General features: G+C 40.4%; 1 protein-coding gene across 5 annotated transcripts in view; it reads left to right on the forward strand.

Moving 5' to 3' along the window:
* The window catches only part of tenm4 (teneurin transmembrane protein 4), a 582,746-nt gene that overhangs the window by 410,517 nt on the left and 153,765 nt on the right, over positions 1-18,464 (forward strand). For all 5 annotated transcript variants that reach the window (XM_080197086.1, XM_080197087.1, XM_080197090.1 and 2 more), the window contains one exon: positions 12,998-13,168. In XM_080197086.1, the coding sequence (XP_080053212.1) occupies positions 12,998-13,168 (171 nt within the window). The remainder of the gene's footprint in view (positions 1-12,997; positions 13,169-18,464) is intronic.

Raw genomic sequence — 18,464 nt, forward strand, 5'->3', positions numbered from 1 at the left:
AATCCAAGCTGTACTCCCTCCAAAGTCAGTGCATTCTGCCTAAGCCGTGATGCCTGAATTGCTTTAATACTCAAGGTGTTGCTTAGAGCTTTGTAAAGCTGAAACATGGCTGTTATGCACTGGTACTCTAGTCCTATAGACATAAAGGGCAGCATACCACTAACCTTGTTTCTTATTTTATGTACTTGTTCATGACATTTCAGTGATCTATGTACCTGGGCCCCAAATCCCTTTGTACCTTCACTATTTCTAGCTTCTCACCATTTAGAAACTTCTCTAGCTGTTTTAAATCATTTGGTAGACAAAGTGAAAGACCTGACACTTGGCCCACATTGAAATTCATTTACCATAGTTTTGCACATTCACTTACTCTATTCATTTTATGCTTTCACCTGCACCGCTTGCAATGCTGCTTTTGTGCATCATTGACACATTTAGATATGTGGCTTTCTATTTTTTAATTTGATTTGATTTATTATTATTGTCACACGTATTAACATTCAGTGAAAAGTATTGTTTCTTGCACGCTATATAAACAAAACATACCGTTCATAGAGAAGGAAATGAAAGAGCACAGAATGTCGTGTTACAGTCATAGCTAGGGTGTAGAGAAAGATAACTTAATGCAAGGTAAGTCCATTCGAACGTCTGACAGCAGCATGGAAGAAGCTGTTTTTGAGTCAGTTGGTACCTATCCTATCATTAAAATCATTATTAAATGTAATGAATAGTTGAAACTCCCAATTCCAATCCTTGCAGGGCACCAGTAGTCACCACTGGCAATTACAGTAACTGTCCATTCGCCTGACTTTCTGTCGCTGGAATAATAGATTAAGGACATTAACACCAGTCTGTTTTTTGATACTTCAATTGTAATTATAATCAGTATTATGATGAGGGATGAGGCATTGTACTGTCACCTTCTTAAAAAATATTGATTCCTCATTTTTAACAAAACTGACAAATTTAATTCAAAGTGAAAAAGAAATATTGGTTCTTTCAATTCCAAAGGATTCTAGAAATAGGAGCACAAATGCCCACTTTTGAATCGAAAAAAAGAATCGCAACAGACTGATAGCATCCAGAATTGAAGCATTGCTTTTTAAGGAATTCTGAATTTGATGCTAGCCGAGAAATTGACTGCAATCTCCTTTCATTGATCTCATTTGAGGCTTATGATTGCACTGAGCTTTTCCAATCTCACTGGATGTTTCAGTAAACAGGAGTGAATCCCAAATCTGACTCTCATGTAGAAGTCCTGGCACCTGAAAGGTCTGGCTTGAAAGCAAGGAAGGAAGGTTAAATTCTCAGTCTGCTCCTGAAGCTCCACAATGTGGGCAATGAGATAGAAATGCTGCTGTCCTGTGCAAACTGGAATTTTGCCCGCTGCTTAATCAAAGCACTAATCATAGAATCCCTACAGTGCAGAAGGAGGCCATTTGGCCCATTGAGTCTGCACTGACCACAATCGCACGCAGGCCCTATTCCCGTAACCCCACATTTTTACCCCGCTAATCCCCTGATACTAAGGGGCAATTTAGCATGGCCAATCAACTTAACAAGCACGTCTTTGGACTATGGGAGAAACCCATACAGACACAGGGAGAAAGTGCAAAATCCACATAGACAGTGACCCAAAGTCAGAATTGAATCCAGGTCTCTGGTGCTGTGAGGCAGCAGTGCTAACCACTGTGCCGTCCAAGATACAAAATAAAATTATTTTTCAGTAGCAATCAATTCTTCCTGAGATTTTTAATGCCACTTATATTGAGGTGAGCCCACAAAACCCCAGATGTGGGTTATCTTTACTAAATCAGCAGATAGAGCAATTTTCATGCAAATGCATTGAATGTTAATTACTGGTATAATGTAGCATAATTTCAACACCTAACAAATTTGGAAGCGGCGTAACTCTTGAAAAATAGTACACGTGTAGCTAAAGAATAAATAATTAGATTGGTGTTTTTATGTATATTTGAAGTAAATTGAACTAGGTCTGCTTTTTCTGCTTTTGGATATAGCTGATTTGAGAGGTGCCTTCACACTCGGGTCTGTATAAGATCACCACTGGAAAGCTGCCAGAAATGTTCACCAGATTAAATCACTGTAATTACTCGATGTAATTACTGGAACATTGAAACTATTAAATTATTAAACTAAAATTAATCAGCCTATTCCACTGCAAACATATTTAAAATGAATTTTCAATACCAGGACAAATGACGTGATATGATAATTAATTACCCAGTCTTGAAAGAGAAAATGCCATGAAATGCGGCGCTGCTCTTTTTTAATAAGGGGGTGAGGCCTGAATAAATGCAAGTGGTTTAATCAAACTGATATCCTCTACTGACTGCTCTGAATCTGTGTCATGAAAAATTTTAAGTGTAACATCCATTAGTACTTTCAACTAAAAAGTTGGGTGTTAAAATAAAATAGCAAGTTCTGTTCTGTGCTCAAATTGATTTATTTTAGCGACGATTATATCCAGGAAACAAAATGTCATGTCCTCATGATTCATTATCCCACAACCTGCATAAAGAAATTGCTTTTGCTTCCTGCTGAATGCCTGAGGTAGAGCAATGCCAGTGCAGGGTGGGTTGCATCTTTCCAGAAAACTATAATTAACAGTTGAGCCAGATACTTATTATCATTAAGAGTTCTAGAGATAATGAAATAATACTAACCTGGACATAAAACGTATGTCTTCCTACAACATTACTGATTTTTTTTTTATGGGGTTGGGTGGTGCTATAATTATTGTGATCAGGGGGATCCTAAATTTTGCACATGAGAAATGTATTTAAGGGGAAATCGAAGAATTCACTCAGCCTGAATCTCTTACATGAGTTAGGAATTTAGCATGTATCAGTTCAAGTGATTAGCTATCAGATTGTTCTGAGAAGCTTCTGTGTTACTTTAGCAGAATAATGTGTTATTTTTCTACCACTCAATAAGCTACGAGCAACTTCTACTAATGGTGCCGGCACCAGTATGGTCACAGTGTCTTGTTGAGAAAAATCAATTTGATCTGCCCACTCAGCATTCAGTGTTGCTGTAAAGATGTCAAGCATTGTCCTGAAGTTCAAGAATGTACTCCACTGGGTACAGTTAGCCTTTTTTTGTACTGATTCTTCTAAATTTTTCAATCACACACAGGCTTCCTGTCGTTAAAAGGTCAACAAATGTTGGTTAATTATGTTGGTTAATTATGGAGCACAAAGCTCCTGACCTTCAGTAGGAAGGAAAAAAAACTGAATGAAAATCGTCGTTCAGACACAAGACCATAGTTTGAAGATAATATCCTCTGAGGGAAAGAGACCAGGAGAAGCTAACAATAAAAATAAATCAACTGAACAATTATTGACCTATTCTTTCAAGTAAACAAACCCCAGTGAACCTAATGCAAATATGAATTTCCAAAGAGAAGGTTTAAAAAGTAGTATTAGTATTTGTTATGAAATTTCAGAACAAATCAACTTCTTTAGTATGTTTAAACACAGAAATTTGAAGACTTGAAGCCAGAATGTTCTCTGCAATTGTCACTAAAATAGAGATGAGACATAATAAATATCTATCTATCTTCATAAGAAAATCACTGCAAGCTTGCAGTTGAAGGATGCCTATTAACTTGTTGCAAGAGATTGCGACAATTAAGCTAAAATCTATACCTATTTATACTTTGGTCACATGAACTAATTAAACACACACATAACTGCAGATTCTTTGATGGCTGTGTGGCTGTATGGTTGTTTCTTGATTACATGGTAGGAGATTGCTTGCATTTTATTATTGAAATATGAAAAGCTTAATGATTAGGATTTGAATAGTTTCAAATGACAGTCTTCCAATTATCGATGTTTGGCAATGAAAACTGTGGATTTGAAAAAATAAGAGTAGTCGTTGAATTAATGATTGACCTAAAGTGAGACTTTTGTTCATTTGTGTTCCATTTAGTTATTAAAGCCTTGTTATCAAATCTACAAATCCTAACTCTGGTGACATTGATAATTTAATAAACACTCCCAGCCACATTTGATCAACCTTTAAACTTCTTTGAAACTGCTTTGATCAATTTAATGCTTTCTCAGTCTGGGAAGCTCCTTCTCCCCATTCCATTTATTGTATGAACCAGTCTCTTAACAGAAAGACAAAATGGTAGCTCTCTTTGACCTCAAATAAGCTTGAAGTAACAGTAGACCTTCCATTACCTCTCCCACATCACCACCCACCACCTTGCCCCGCCACTTTCACACCCCTAAACTCCAGATGGGTGGTTTTTTCATGTCGACGCATTGCATTACAGTTTCTAGAATAACTCAGTTGTCTTGATTTTGCTTCAGTGAGTTCCCCAGTTGCTGGACAATTCATGTTTAAATACAAGTAAAACCTCTTCAGCAATGGTATGGAGAGAGCAGATGGCGCCTTGGCCACTGAAACCATCCTGTTTTAGATTGCCAATAAGACAAAGGCAAAGAGTTGTCTCACTGCCAGTAATGTGGGGAACACCGGCTTCAGATTAATTTTGACAATTCAGGTAGAAGGAGATTTGCAGCAAAGAAAGGCAGATTAGGATCAAATTAATGCATTTTATTCCTACTACAAGCCACAAGGGTCCTGCATTTTTTTTTTCAGAATGAGGATGGCGATCAGTTCGGACTGAGATGAGGAGAAACTACTTTTAAAAATTGGTAATCTTTGGAATTCCTACTCCAGAGGGTTCTGGATGTTCCATTTTTGAATGCATTTAAGCCTGAGATAGATGGATTGTTGATCTCTCTGAATCAAGTGTTATGGGGAATGGGCCACAAGCCTGAGTTGAAGCCTGAGATCAGCCATGGTCATATTGAATGGCGGAGCAGGTTCGACAGGCCGTGTGATCTAATCCTGCCCCTATTCCTTGTGTTCTTGTATCATCAGCAACTTCATTTAATAGTGCCCTTGCAAATATTTCCCCCTGTTTAAATCCCAGACATGGAAATATTCATTTTTTTCACACTTGCAAATTGAATTCCTTTTTACACTGTTCACAATGCTGATGGACTTTAATTCAAAATCCTTTATATTATTGGTTAATGGGATTTAGTCGGTGTTGGTGAAACTACTTTGAATGCCCAGAGAAGATGCTCATGAGTCTTCTGAACTGTTACAATGCTTGCAATTATCGTGCCCTCACAGTGGGGATTCCACTTATTGAACTAAAACAATGATGAAAGAATGGGATATTGATCTGAATTTAATTCACTCAGTAATGCAGTGCAAATTTCAAACAGTATCACAGACCGTGACTTCTGAGCTCCCGGGCAGTGTACCTGGGGCTACCTCAAAGATGCGTTGGCTGCTTCCCCAGCCTCCAGATGTTCCTAGGTGAAGCTCAGCATTTGTCTGGGAAACTCAGACTTCCTTGGACAATATCCCAGTGCTGGGAACCATCCATAAATGCAATTTAAATCACAAACCTTGCATGGTTGAACACCCTATAGCAGTAACTACTCAGAAAAAGGTAGAGGAATTCAAACCACTGCTAGCTTCTAACCATCTATAACAGTGACCTCCTCAAACCCCTCACCCTCCACAGGACTCCCTTCAACCCCATGGAACTCTTCTCAGATCCCCCACAATTGCTGCCTGACTTTGTCCACACCCACTACCCCTCCTCTGACTACTCACTGACCCCTGCCCAAGTGGGATTCCTCTCCCCACCCCACTCCCTACCCCCCCACAACAATCCCTTTATCCCTCCCCCACCGCCCCCCAACATCTCCACAGGTTTCTGTCAGTTTTAGTGCTCAGGTTAAAGGAATAGATCATAAATAAATCACATCAGATTTCATTGAAGTGCAAGTGGGCTATGTGTACAGAAGTTTCATAAGATTAACAATCACTGGGGATCCATAGTGACCAGAGGTGAAATCAGAGGTGGAGGCAGCTTGCTGACTGGTTGACCCTGGATGAACTTGGTCCCTGTCCCTGCGCTCTGAAGGCAAGAATCCTGGAGGGCCCTGGCTTACTTTGACTATCCTGCTCTGGGCAACTGCTCCCCCTGCCGCCATCACAGAAGGCAAAGCTGAATGGGTCAGTGACAAAGGGGATCAATAAGGACCAGGCACATTCAGGAGTCCTGAGTGGAGTTCCCAACGGTTTTTGACAGATGCTCCTCCTTCCTTTGGGTGCCTGAGGGCCCCTGTTTGATTACTTGAGGCATGGGTGCACCTGGAGGGAGCTTAAGGTGCTGCATTCTCCTCTCACATCGCCACTGCAAGAGCTCATGCATAGTTACCATGGTGGAGCGTCGGTCTGCTTGCACCTCGGCATGAACTGGGTATTCAGGGGCTCCATGGCATCCGCCACTTACCCCATGAAGATGTCACTATTTCATCAAAGAGCAGGTGGGTAGACTCCTCCACCTCATGTGCCAGTCTACTGAGGGCCTTTGACACATCTGTCTGATGATCCCCCCATCTCTGGCAACTTCCCCAACATCTCATGAGTCATCATCATCATCATTCAACTTGGATGTTGTAGACTCCTCTTACCAGAAGTTTTCTGAGTGCTGGTGAGTTTAGCTGACCTGCTGAACATGACCCTCAGGTTTCTACATGACTACATTATGCATGGATCCTTACTGGGTCGAGGTGGCCTGCTGCCCTCTCTATCTGCACAGGCTCAGTCCGGCCTTTCCCTGTCCAGCTCAGCTGCCTGCCTTTTGAGCTCAGTAAGGTTCTTGCGGTCAGGCCAACCCACTCCTGTATTCTCCCTCTCTTTCTATTTCTATTTCTTTCTCTCTCTGTCTCTCTCTCCCCTGTTCGGCCTTAATTTGGGATTGAGAGCAATTGAGTATTAGGTTTATTTCTCACACTTCCAAATAACCCACTCGATTGTGCACCATGTGACCGATGCACAGCAGCTTTTCCACAAGTATTCTGGCAGCAGCCTCCGGAGTAGTGATTTTATGCAGATAGAAGGATAAGGCTGATAGAGGCATGTCATTAGAGATGTTTCTTGTTACCCTCAATGCCTAACCCCCACACCAGTCAGCATTGGGTGGAAGAGTCAGGAACTTAGAGGTGTCTCCACCTGCAGACTAGATGGATTGCAGTGGGGCAATGAGGCATCATCTTATCATATTGAGTAGCTCTTTTATGCATAGGGTGCACAGATGGTGCCCTTGTCACTGAGGCCTATGTCCCTTCTACCATTCAGTGAGGTGACCGCGAGCACAGAATCCATACAGTGCAGAAAAAGGCCATTTGGTCCATCGCATCCGCACCAACTCTCTGAAAGAGCATCCCACCCAGACCCACCCCTCCACCCTATTCCTGTAATCCCACCCATTTACCGTGGCCAACCCACCTAACCTGCACGTCTTTGGACTGTAAGACAAAACCAGAGCAACCAAGGAAACCCACAGAGACGCAGGAAGAATGTGTAAACTCCATATAGTCACCGAAAGCCAAAATCAAACACGAATCTCTGGCGCTGTGATGCAGCAATGCTACCCTCTGTGCCACTGTGATGCCTTTGATCAGTTGAGGATTCACTTAGCCTGGCAGTGCGGATGAGATCGTTCATGGGTTTGTGGCATTACGAAGCAGCCTCTGGCCCTGCACACTGACCTCTCTGGAGACATCATCCAATGCTAGGTTGCTATGAGAGCCCAGGCTCCTCCTTCCATCCTCTGGGTAACCCTGGTCTCCCCTGCATTGAGAAGGACCTCCAAGGATGTGTCACAGAATTTGTGGGCCAGAGCTCCCTGTGATCGGTAGGCCACCTCCTCCTTCAACAGTGGGAAAGTTGATGTCCGGGCACTTTTTAAATATGGTGCCCAGATATGGTGGCAGGGCATGTGCCATTCAGCCTGCCCTGCCACGGGAAAAATGTGGGGAAACTCCCAACTGTATAATGAATGAGGTTGGGGCCATGGAATTTAGGCTCGGAATGGACAATGCCCCCTGTAATCTTTACTAAACTACTACAGGAGCGTTCTCAACCAAAGGCCTGAACCAAACCACAGCCAGTGACAATACTTGGTATGTCTCCTAAGATGTAATTCACAGAAGGACATTGGTTTTAATGTTGTGACACAAAACATGGTCTCCTGGTAAGTATTCACAATTCCAACAATGAGAGGGGAAGGATGAAAAATGAACTAAAATGGGGGAAAGCAGATCATTTAAATTCCTTGTTGCAGTTCTGGGTTTTAAGAGTAAATATATGCACATAATATAAACAAAATAGTGTTATTCTCACATGTGAATTTACCTGAGTGTGTATAAAATATTACTATACAGTGTGATGTACTTTACCTATCATCTATAATTGATCACTTTCTGCTGAATGCAATATAGGATCATCACGCTACATTGACATTTAAAACATTTTGATTTTGTCCCAATATTAGACATCTTAATGTTTGATTTGCAATATGCACCATGCCATTCCAAGTCCAAGGTGGATGTGATTTGGGAAAAGTTTACATTTCATCACACCAACTTTCAGGAATTCAATGGTCGTGATCTACCGCCCCATGACGTGTTTTCCAGCGGCAGAGGCAACTCACCGTTGGATTTTCTGGTCCTTCTGAAATCTGTGGCGTTTTCTATGGCTTGCCTGCCCACCACCAGGGAACCTGTCTTTGGGGGTTGCTTTTGGTGGGACCAGAAGATCCTGCGAGTAATAAAGGCTGAAAAATCCCTCACAATGTTTCTTTTATATTGTAGATCAAGTACCTGACACAAAAAGAACACTTCTTTGGCCTGCGAGTTGTTTTGAAGTAGAAAGAATAAATTAGTTAATTTTGCAGTTCTTTTAGTGATCTGCAGGCATTTTCAATAATGTTGTAAAATTGTTTCCTTAACTATATAGTCAAGGTTAGCCAGCTTTCACCACATCTCTGCAAAAAGTAATCATCCAGATAAGGTACTTGCGTCTATTCAAAACTCAATGTAACAGTGCAGGTCAAAAACTGAGGCATAAGTTGATGTTGCCCATAGATTTTTTATTATAAATTTCTGTATAAATCAATTATTCTGCTTTTCTCTCAATAAAAGGTATGCTGTAAACATTAAAGACAATATTTAGGGCCATGTGCTGAGATAGAAAATACCCAATTGGCTTCAGTTGGCAGATGCTTAACTCAGTTGCCGAATCGCTGCAGTTTGTTCCGAGGTTCCCAGAATGGAATTCTCCATTAGAGTTGGGCAAGATTTTATGATTTAGCCAGAGTGAGGCCATAAAATCCCACTGATCTGTTGCTGCCACCTCACCTCACCACACCCCTTCTCCCCACAGTGTTTTCCCTGCTTGCTGCCTGAGAAAACACTGACTAATTCTTGCTCGCAGTGCTGGAACAGCAAAATAACATTGAAGTAAGATGCATGGATGACACTTCTTTTTTTTTAATATATTTTATTTTGTCTTGTGTTAGTTTTTACTCTTTGTATGCATCACCCATTTGAACCATAATACAGCTACATAATATTCATGTCTTGCCAAATTGTCTCCAGCTGTGGTAACATGACAAGATCTAATTACTGCAGCTATTACTGGACTCTGGGCCAAACTAACTTGAACATTTTTATGCTTCATAGATTAGAATGTCACATGCAGCCAACTGCAAAAGGCAGTTCATGTTACGTTGTTATGATCCAAGTGGAGTAGTCAGCCTCTCACTGATGTAATTTGCTCTAAGCTGCCTTATCAGAGATAGGGCTTTGAAAATGATAGGCTGATGGTGGATTATACTGGTCCAAATCTACCTATTTAAACGTATTTCCAATCACATTTTATTCTTTGCATCTCCTAGCAGCCTGAAACATTATTTTCAAGTTAGCCTGCACTGAGGTACATAGCCATTTGCTGTCACATAGAATATTGCAGTGTAGCTTTTCTTCATCCCAAACTAAGGTTAATGTCAAGAGCCATAATAAGCCAAGCACAATTGCCACCAGCAAGCAAAACTTGAGTCTTTTCAATCTTAAATTTAATTTCACACATTCTAATTGATTTGGCCAGAAATTTATTATTGTAATACTGTGGCCAAATCACCAGTAAGGTCTCGGAAGAAATTTAATGTGAATATTTTTCTGTGCCGAGTTTTGTTTGTTAGGGTATATGCTTCACTAACTGCCTGTCGCTTTCTTTTCTTTTCCTCACAATCAGTTCTGCTTTTCTCATCCTAAGCACTCTTTCTCGTTCCATCAATCTGTCCCAAAGGGCCTTTTTTTTCATTGACCTTGTGGATGATCATTTTGTTGGTCTTCTTTTTAGCCTTCCCACACTTCTCTTTTCCTGCTGAGTGCAGTAGTTGTCCTGCCTATCCAGCTGTGTGATGAATTAGTAAGGTGATAGGGCTAACAAAAGAACAAAAGATTCCCTCAAGTCAGAACAGATTGGTGTCTAATGTACTATTTTAAAATTAGAAATAAGATTCACATCAGCCTATTCCCTCATGCACTGAAAAAAAAACTCGTCCCCTTCAGCAAGTAACTTTTGTTTAACAGAGTCACATTGCTGCTGTATTACTTACAATGCTGGGGGAGTCCCACCATGGTGAAATCCCTTTTGATTCCAGTTCAATTAGTAAATTAATGTCAAAGGTGTGTGATAGTACATTCTGGGAGGTACGTTAATAGCCCGTGAGATAAAGGTGTGACAAATATTCATTTTCTTTGTTGCTTTCTTATACAGCTACACAACCTTACATAAGCATATGCAAAACCCAAGTCACCACAAGCTAAGAATGTAAAATGAAGCATGGTGTACTATTTTCTGAGCGTTTTCTGAAGTTGCTTCAAATTGGAACATGCTTGTCTCATAGGAATCTGCACTACATTTTATCTTGCCTTGTTTAGGTGACATCTGCTCTTCCCAAGATGCAAGTCCATTACTTGCTGTGACTTTGCCAAAAAGTAATTTCTTATACCATAAATATTAGTGGCCTGTTTGCAAGACAGCAATCATATGCACATCTTAGGAAAGCACTTCCAACTGCCACTACATAAAGAGTAATTTCTTTAGGCCCAAAATTAAATGTACATTTCTGGCAGGATCAGGAATGTTCACTTGATCTGCTGGTCTCTATAATTCCAGAACTGAAGTTAGTCTTTCAAATTAAAAGGGTTAATATTTCTTTCAAAAATAGGGGAGGTATTTCAGATAAAAAGATAAATGTACATGAGGTAACATCACACAGTATAATTTCATGGATAGAACATGTCATGATAAAATATGATAGAATATTCCATTCAATTATTGAATTTTGAATTTATACCCCATACAAGGCAACCTTACACAATTTAATCATGAGTTGAGTTACTGATGGTCCTGACTTGGAGATTGACTCTGTAGATAACCAAGAAACATTGACTATTCTTAACCTCTCATCCCTGTTTACTTCGAAAGTGTCAAGAACTGAAATCACCCAAAATCAAACAGGAACCAAATTCTTTTCTTGGAAAGATCATAACAAATATTTTCTGTAAGTATTGGATATTGAGAAGTGTAGTCAATGGCTGGGATTTTCTGGCCCCCTTGTGATGGGGTTTCCAGTGTCGGAGATGGCCCACCATTGACCCACAGTGGGATCTTTCAGTCTTGCTGAAGGGAATGGCATTTTCCATGGCCTTGGCCACTGGAAAATCTACCATGCTGGGGGATATGGAGGTATGCAAAATCCTGGCCAACATAACTGTTTGTACATAACCAAATAGACTTCAATTGGCTGTTATTCAATGTCACATTTTTGAAAAGCAGCACTTAATATCTTCGAGACACAGAAATAATGCTGAAAATAACTTTGACACTATTATGATTGATCACTGCAAAGTACAAAGAAGAAACACAACAACTTCAGTTCTAAAATTAAATAGTTATCAGCAACTCCTCTGTGACAACTAGAGAAAAATAGAATATAAATGGGAAGATGTCATCCTATTTTTACTTTTGGCTTGTAAAATAATCATTTTTGTCAATATCTAATAAGATCACATCCCTAAACATTTCTCCCACACAAGGAAGAGTTTTATAAGTTCCGTTACCCAGCCTTGGTTATCAGTACTGTAGGCAATGTTTTAAACATGTTGTAAATGCTATCACAAAATTTTTAGATTGCTTCACAGATAGTACAAATGGACAATAAGATAATGCACTTACTTGGCCACTGTATGATAAATCCGAACATTGTTTCCAGATGAAATTTGCTCTACAAAATTCGTTCACTGCCAGGGTGGAATTTTCCTGCCCTGCCTGCCCACCATGGGAATTGTAGCAGGTGAGAAAGAAAACTTGACGGACCACAGAAAGGTCTGTTGAACTTGGGTTGGAATTTCCAGGTTTGGGGCACGCAAGGCTGGAAAACCCTGCCCATGAAGTGCAAAATCCAACTTCAGCAGAAGTACAAAATGGGTACCGGCAGACCATACAACATCCTGCCCAATTTCCCCTCGCATTCAAGGTGGTGGCCTGCTGCCACCAAATGTGGGCCCCTCCAAAAGTTAAAATGAACTTCTGTAATGTACCACATTACACATTAGTGAGGCTGCCCTTTTCGGTAGGAAATGATTGGACAAAAGTGCACAAGCTGTACGACTGTATAAGCTTTGGTGCATCTGCATAAGTGCAGTGACATGCACGATACCAAGTAAAATGTCATTACCAATAATAAAAAGAAAGCTACTAATAACTTAATGCATTGAACACAGATCTGTAACCGTCGCAATATGGCTTTGTAGCCTTGGTAAGGAATTAATTTCAAGACTGAAACCTGCACATTATTACACCATATATGATAAAGATCCAGTTTTCTACAATTTTGCACTGCAACTTTGTGGAGATAACTGGATTGGAACATTTGTGTGCGATCTGCAAATAATCACTTAAAATACAGAAAAGTCCTATTCCAGGCCGCCTCACTGTACTGTACATCGCTGCCTGACTTATCCAGAACTCCTGCAGTGATCCAGCCAGAAAAAGATGACTTTTCTCATTGCTATCACAGCCATGCACCTGTTTGGCCTAAACTGGCACCTGCAGCCGATGGAAGGGCAGATGTATCAGATCGGTGAGGACAAAGCCAGCAGTTGGCCAGTGCCAACGGACGTCACATTGTCTCCCTCTGGTGGCACAGGTTTAGGCTTGCCTGAAAGGAAAGGCAAAGGACCCAGTGAAGGTATGGTCTACTGTAAACATAATCAATACTATGAAACTGCTTTGAAATCTGCAGTGTACTTTATGTTTAATATACAAGGCTTTATTTGTAAATGATATTTTTAGAACTGTACACGCAATGTTCCCTTTTAATATTTTTCTGTCTTCTCATTATTAGGAAGCGAGTTTGCTCATTCTTGAACAATTTTATGATCTCATGTGAGCTTTAGTCAAATGAATATACACTGTATTTTGTGTATATTACATTGTGGTGGATTACATTTAAGCAGAGTTATTTGATGACCATGACTTACACACATAAACAAAAAGACACTGCACAATGACATGGAATCAGATATAAATTTTTGCAATAACCATACATTCCCAAAAAATGTTCCGATATGAAACCTCTTCAAAAGCAGTGGCGTGAAAATTTTAATACCCTGCATGGCTGACACTGACTTGGATAACCTTCAAATTGGACCCATTCCTACATTCCAAACTTGCAATATACACCCACAATGTGTTAATGAATGCATGTAGGCAGCCTATCTTTTTTTAATCTGCTGTCTGTGCTGTGATCACAGACCTCTAGGTATTAAATTGAGAATTTTGATTTGTAATTCAAAAGTTCTTGCTGTTATTTTGATTTTATGATTCACAGAATCCTACAGTGCAGAAAGAGGCCACTTGGCCCATCAAGTCTGTACCAACCATAATCCCACCCAGATGCTATCCATGTAACCCCACATATTTACCCTGCTAATCCCCCTGACACTAAAGGACAATTTAGCTTCGCCAATCAACCTAACCCGCACATCTTTGACTGTGGGAGGAAACTGTAGCACCCAGAGGAAACCCACACAGCCGCAGGGAGAATGTGCAAACTCCACACAGACGGTTATTTGAGGCAGGAATTGAACCTGGGTCCCTGGCGCTGTGAGGCAGCAGGGCTAACTATTGTACCACCATGCCACCCATAAATTCATTGTCAGTGAATGTCACTAAAGGGGACTGTGCTTAAATAACTGTTCGTTAGGTAGGTCGTTGTTAACCCATAGCTTAGTGCGATGAATAGTAAATAGTGGTCAAGAGGCCAGAAGAAGTTCCCTATTTACCTTTGAATAGTTCAATAGATTCTGAGAAAGCAGGTGGCACTCAGCATCCCTGAAAAACTGAAGTAAAGTGTCAGCCTAAATCTAGCACTGAAGATTCTGGAGTGGGACTTGAACTCTGACTGAAAGGTGAGAATATCCATTGAATCCCACCCAACTAAAATATGAGGATTTTTTTTTGTTGCATTATCAGGGCACATGGATTGGCAAATTCTTTAAGGACAGGAGAGCAAAGCCCTTGTGCTCTGTGCTATATTTGGATACTTTCCATACACACAACTGGAACTTGTGAAGTGTCATTTAAGTTTATTTATTGGTGTCACAAGTAGGGTTACACTGCAACAAAGTTACTGAGAAAATCCCCCCAGTCACCACACTCCGGCACCTGTTCAGGTACACTGAGGAAGAAATTAGCATGGCCCCAATGCACCTGACCAGCACGTCTTTCAGACTGTGGGAGGAAACCGGAGCACCCGGAAGAAATGCCACATGAACACTGACCCAAGCCGGGAATTGAACCCACTTCCCTGGCACTGTGAGGCAGCAGTGCTAACCGCTGTACTACTGTCGTGATGAATGTTGAAGTTGTGAAAAATTTGAGCAGAGGCAAAGTTGATGGATTTTAGTGCATTTTAATAAAATTTCAGAAGTTAATTTCAAATCTTAACAAGGTTAGGACAACAAAAAAGTATGAATTTAGGGAGCTGACGAAGAGATCAATTTTAGCTGCAAAGAATTAAAGTTAACTGATCCAAACAGCCAGCAGAATGGCTTCTGGAGTGTTAGGTTCTGGAGTTCCTTCTTTAATCATCCCCCACTTCTCTAGCTCTCCCTCCTTCTTTAAAATGTTCCTTAAAACTTGTCTCTTTGACCAAGTGTTTCTTAGCTCATCTGTCCAAATATCAAATTTTGTTTGATCACACTCCTCTTAGGATATTATACTACATTTAAGTATGTTACGGAAAGCAAGTTGTTGTTTTGAATGACCATTGGAACCTTTCTTTTGAATTGGCACTTTGGGAGTATGGAAGGGGGAAAAATGAAGGGAAAAGAATGAGGAAGAGATTAAATTAAATTTCAGTGAGAAACAGAAGATGAGGATATCAAAATTGAAATTCAAGGAGATGCTACAAGTGCTGTAGTAGTGCAAGTCAGAGGAGGAAGTAGCTGCACCGGGCAGAGGATGGGATGTCTTTGAGGCAACAGCAAATTAAACAGCTTTGGCTTCTGCTTGAAAATAATTCATATTGATGGATGTAAAAGTCACCATTGTAACATGTTGTTTACCTTGTGGCCTTTCTACACCGTCTTATCAGGGATTTATACTTAAAATAAGGAGATTATGGATTATGCTATTAATTTACGGATGTAGTGTATTTATAATACTATGTTATATTTTGCAGTTATCTAAAAATGACAAAAAGTCAGATGCTTGTCTTGGTAATCCATGTGGATGTACTGAATTAACTGTAATCACACCAAAAGACTCTATAAGAGATTGAATAAGAGTGTTTTGATAACCCAGGCATTGATCCTATTGACTGGTCCACTCCTGTTTAATGCATTGTAGAGGTTTTAAATCTCTGGTTGGAACAAGACTTCTGGATGCTTTTCAATGTCTATTTACACAGGGAAATTTACCTGGAATGCATGCTCTTTGATTCAAAGCAACTTTTATCATTCATTTTATATGGAAGAGAATATGATTCATTGTGCAGCTACAAGTCAGCTCAGGGTCCAATTGAACTAATCGATTGATAGTCTTCCTCATGCATGGGAAGGTAGCTTCGAGACCCAGAATTTCTAGTCAGCAGGAAGAAACAATACTGACTACTGACCTTGAAGAAAGCTTGCCACAAATATTTAGCGATCAGTGTGTATTTAGTGTGGATTTCCCTTTTTCTGACGTTAGTGAGAATCTGGTACCAAATCCAAGGGATCTTCTGGTGTTCAGCAACAGTGAAGGGAATTTTTGTAAGCCTGTGAAGGTGGGGTCAGAGGTGAGAGGGTCAGGAAAATTAGAGAAAATGCTCTTGAGAAGGTATGTCGAAGCGTTGCTCTTTCCTCTCCACTTATCTGGAAGTGGCAGAAGTATGCTGTTGGTAAGTCACCCAGTGAGAAGCAAGTTGAACTTGTTGATGATTCAGCTAATAGCCATTTTGCCAGGACAATGGAATCGTGCCCACATCTTACAGGACACTGCCATGTCTGCAATTTGTCAACTCACAGGAGGCGAGTGCACATCAGGAGGTTGGAGTGGTACGAAAGTGCTGTACAATTGCAGCATTAAATGGGAAAAGTAACAAGCCCAGAGGTCATCTGCAGGCAGTCAGGTCATCTACTTGCCATTGTAATGAAGTTGCTAGAGACTTCTTTGAGGGATAGTGCTGGGGCTGAAGAGCTGGCTTTAGTCTTATACTGCCTCCGTTTCATCCCACCATTATCTCAGCAGCAACCATGCTTAATGCAACCATGGTGAAGGCTACAGTCTCCCTTTCAATAGTGTATGTTGTTTTTCCTTCTTCCCCATCTCCTTGATGGACCTAATTGGATGGCAATATCATAGAAATCATAAAACCCTACAGTACAGAAAGAGGCCATTCGGCCCATCGAGCCCACCCAGGCCCTACCTCCATATCCTACATATTTACCCACTAATCCCTCTAACCAATGCATCTCAGGACACTAAGGACAATTTTTAGCATGGCCAATCAACCTAACCCTTTGGACTGTGGGAGGAAACCGAAGCACCCGGAGTAAACCCACACAGACACGAGGAGAATGTGCAAACTCCACACAGACAGTGACCCAAGCTGGGAATCGAACCCAAGTCCCTGGAGCTGTGAAGCAGCAGAGCTAACCACTGTGCTACTGTGCTGCCCCATATCAAAGCCAGGTTCTTAATTGAACAAGTTCGGAAGGATTGAGCCAGAAATGTACAACTCTCGGCTCCAGGAAATAAAGCTGCCAAACATTTAAAAATATGATGGGGAAACGCATCTCAATGATTTCAACGATTCAGATAAGCAACTAATCACACTGAAGTATTGTCACAGACAACAAAGCAGCAAGTAAAATGACTGAATTGTTCACTTTTAATGAAAAATTTCCAAGACAGCAAAATCAATTACTGAGCCATACATATGGAATTAAAAAGATAAGGATCATAATTCTCTAATGTTGTATACTCTGCCACCAGTGGCAGCAAAAATGGAGAATTTGGCACTCAGCCAAAACCCCATTCACTGCAGTGGGACTGGAGAATCCCATATACAGGTGAAATCAGAGAATTCAGGCTGAGATCTCATAATCAAACTTTAACATTTTTAAAATGTGAATTATTTTATCAAAATGGAAAATACTGATATTCTGTAAACATAAAATTAGATATTCAGGGTCAGGGGAGTTTTTCAGAAGTAATTATGAATTTATTATGCAAATAAAATCCCAATTGAACCTCATTCAACAAACAGGAAACTTTTTCAAAGGTTTTACAGCAAAACTAATAGCATCAAAGGCCAATTTCTCATCAGTTTAATGATTTCTACTTGATTGCAGTCTGGGAGACTTTCATGAATCCTAAGGTAAAGTGTAGAATAACTGACAGCAACACATCTACTTCCACATTTAACTGTACCTGTGCATATTCCAGAAGTTGTGGTCAGTTTCAGTGGAGCAATGAGTGTGAATGCTGATTGTTTCACTATCATTACTAACAATTGTGTCACATTAATGATGAAAAAATAATAGGAGGAAAAATGGATTAGATTAGAGGGCATGCATGAAAGCACCAATCAATGGGTAAGAGATATGAGAGAAAGGTTGTTCCAGATGGGCAAATCTGGAGAGTCTGGGAGAGGTCAGAAGTCTTAACGGGTGAAAAAGTGGTGATTAATGATTAAAGAAAGGAAGAAAAAAAAGCCCAAGGAGTGCATGTAATGAATAGTTTCAGAATAAAGGGATGTCAATTTAAGACTGAGTTGAGAAGGATTTTCTTCTCTTAAGAGGGTTGGTGAGTCATTGGAACTCCATGCCACTGAGAACTGTGTGGGCAGAGTCCTGGTATATCTAAGGCTGAGATCGATACATTTTTGATTAGTAAGAGAATTAAGGGTACAAAGAATGGCCAGGAAAGTGGATGTGAGGAGTCAACCACGATTCTATTGAATGGTAGAAGAAGCTCGAGGGACTGGAAGGCCTGCT

The sequence above is a fragment of the Carcharhinus amblyrhynchos genome, chromosome 10, assembly GCF_965287045.1.
Source record: "Carcharhinus amblyrhynchos chromosome 10, sCarAmb.v2.hapA, whole genome shotgun sequence".
In the NCBI taxonomy this organism is placed as follows: domain Eukaryota; kingdom Metazoa; phylum Chordata; class Chondrichthyes; order Carcharhiniformes; family Carcharhinidae; genus Carcharhinus; species Carcharhinus amblyrhynchos.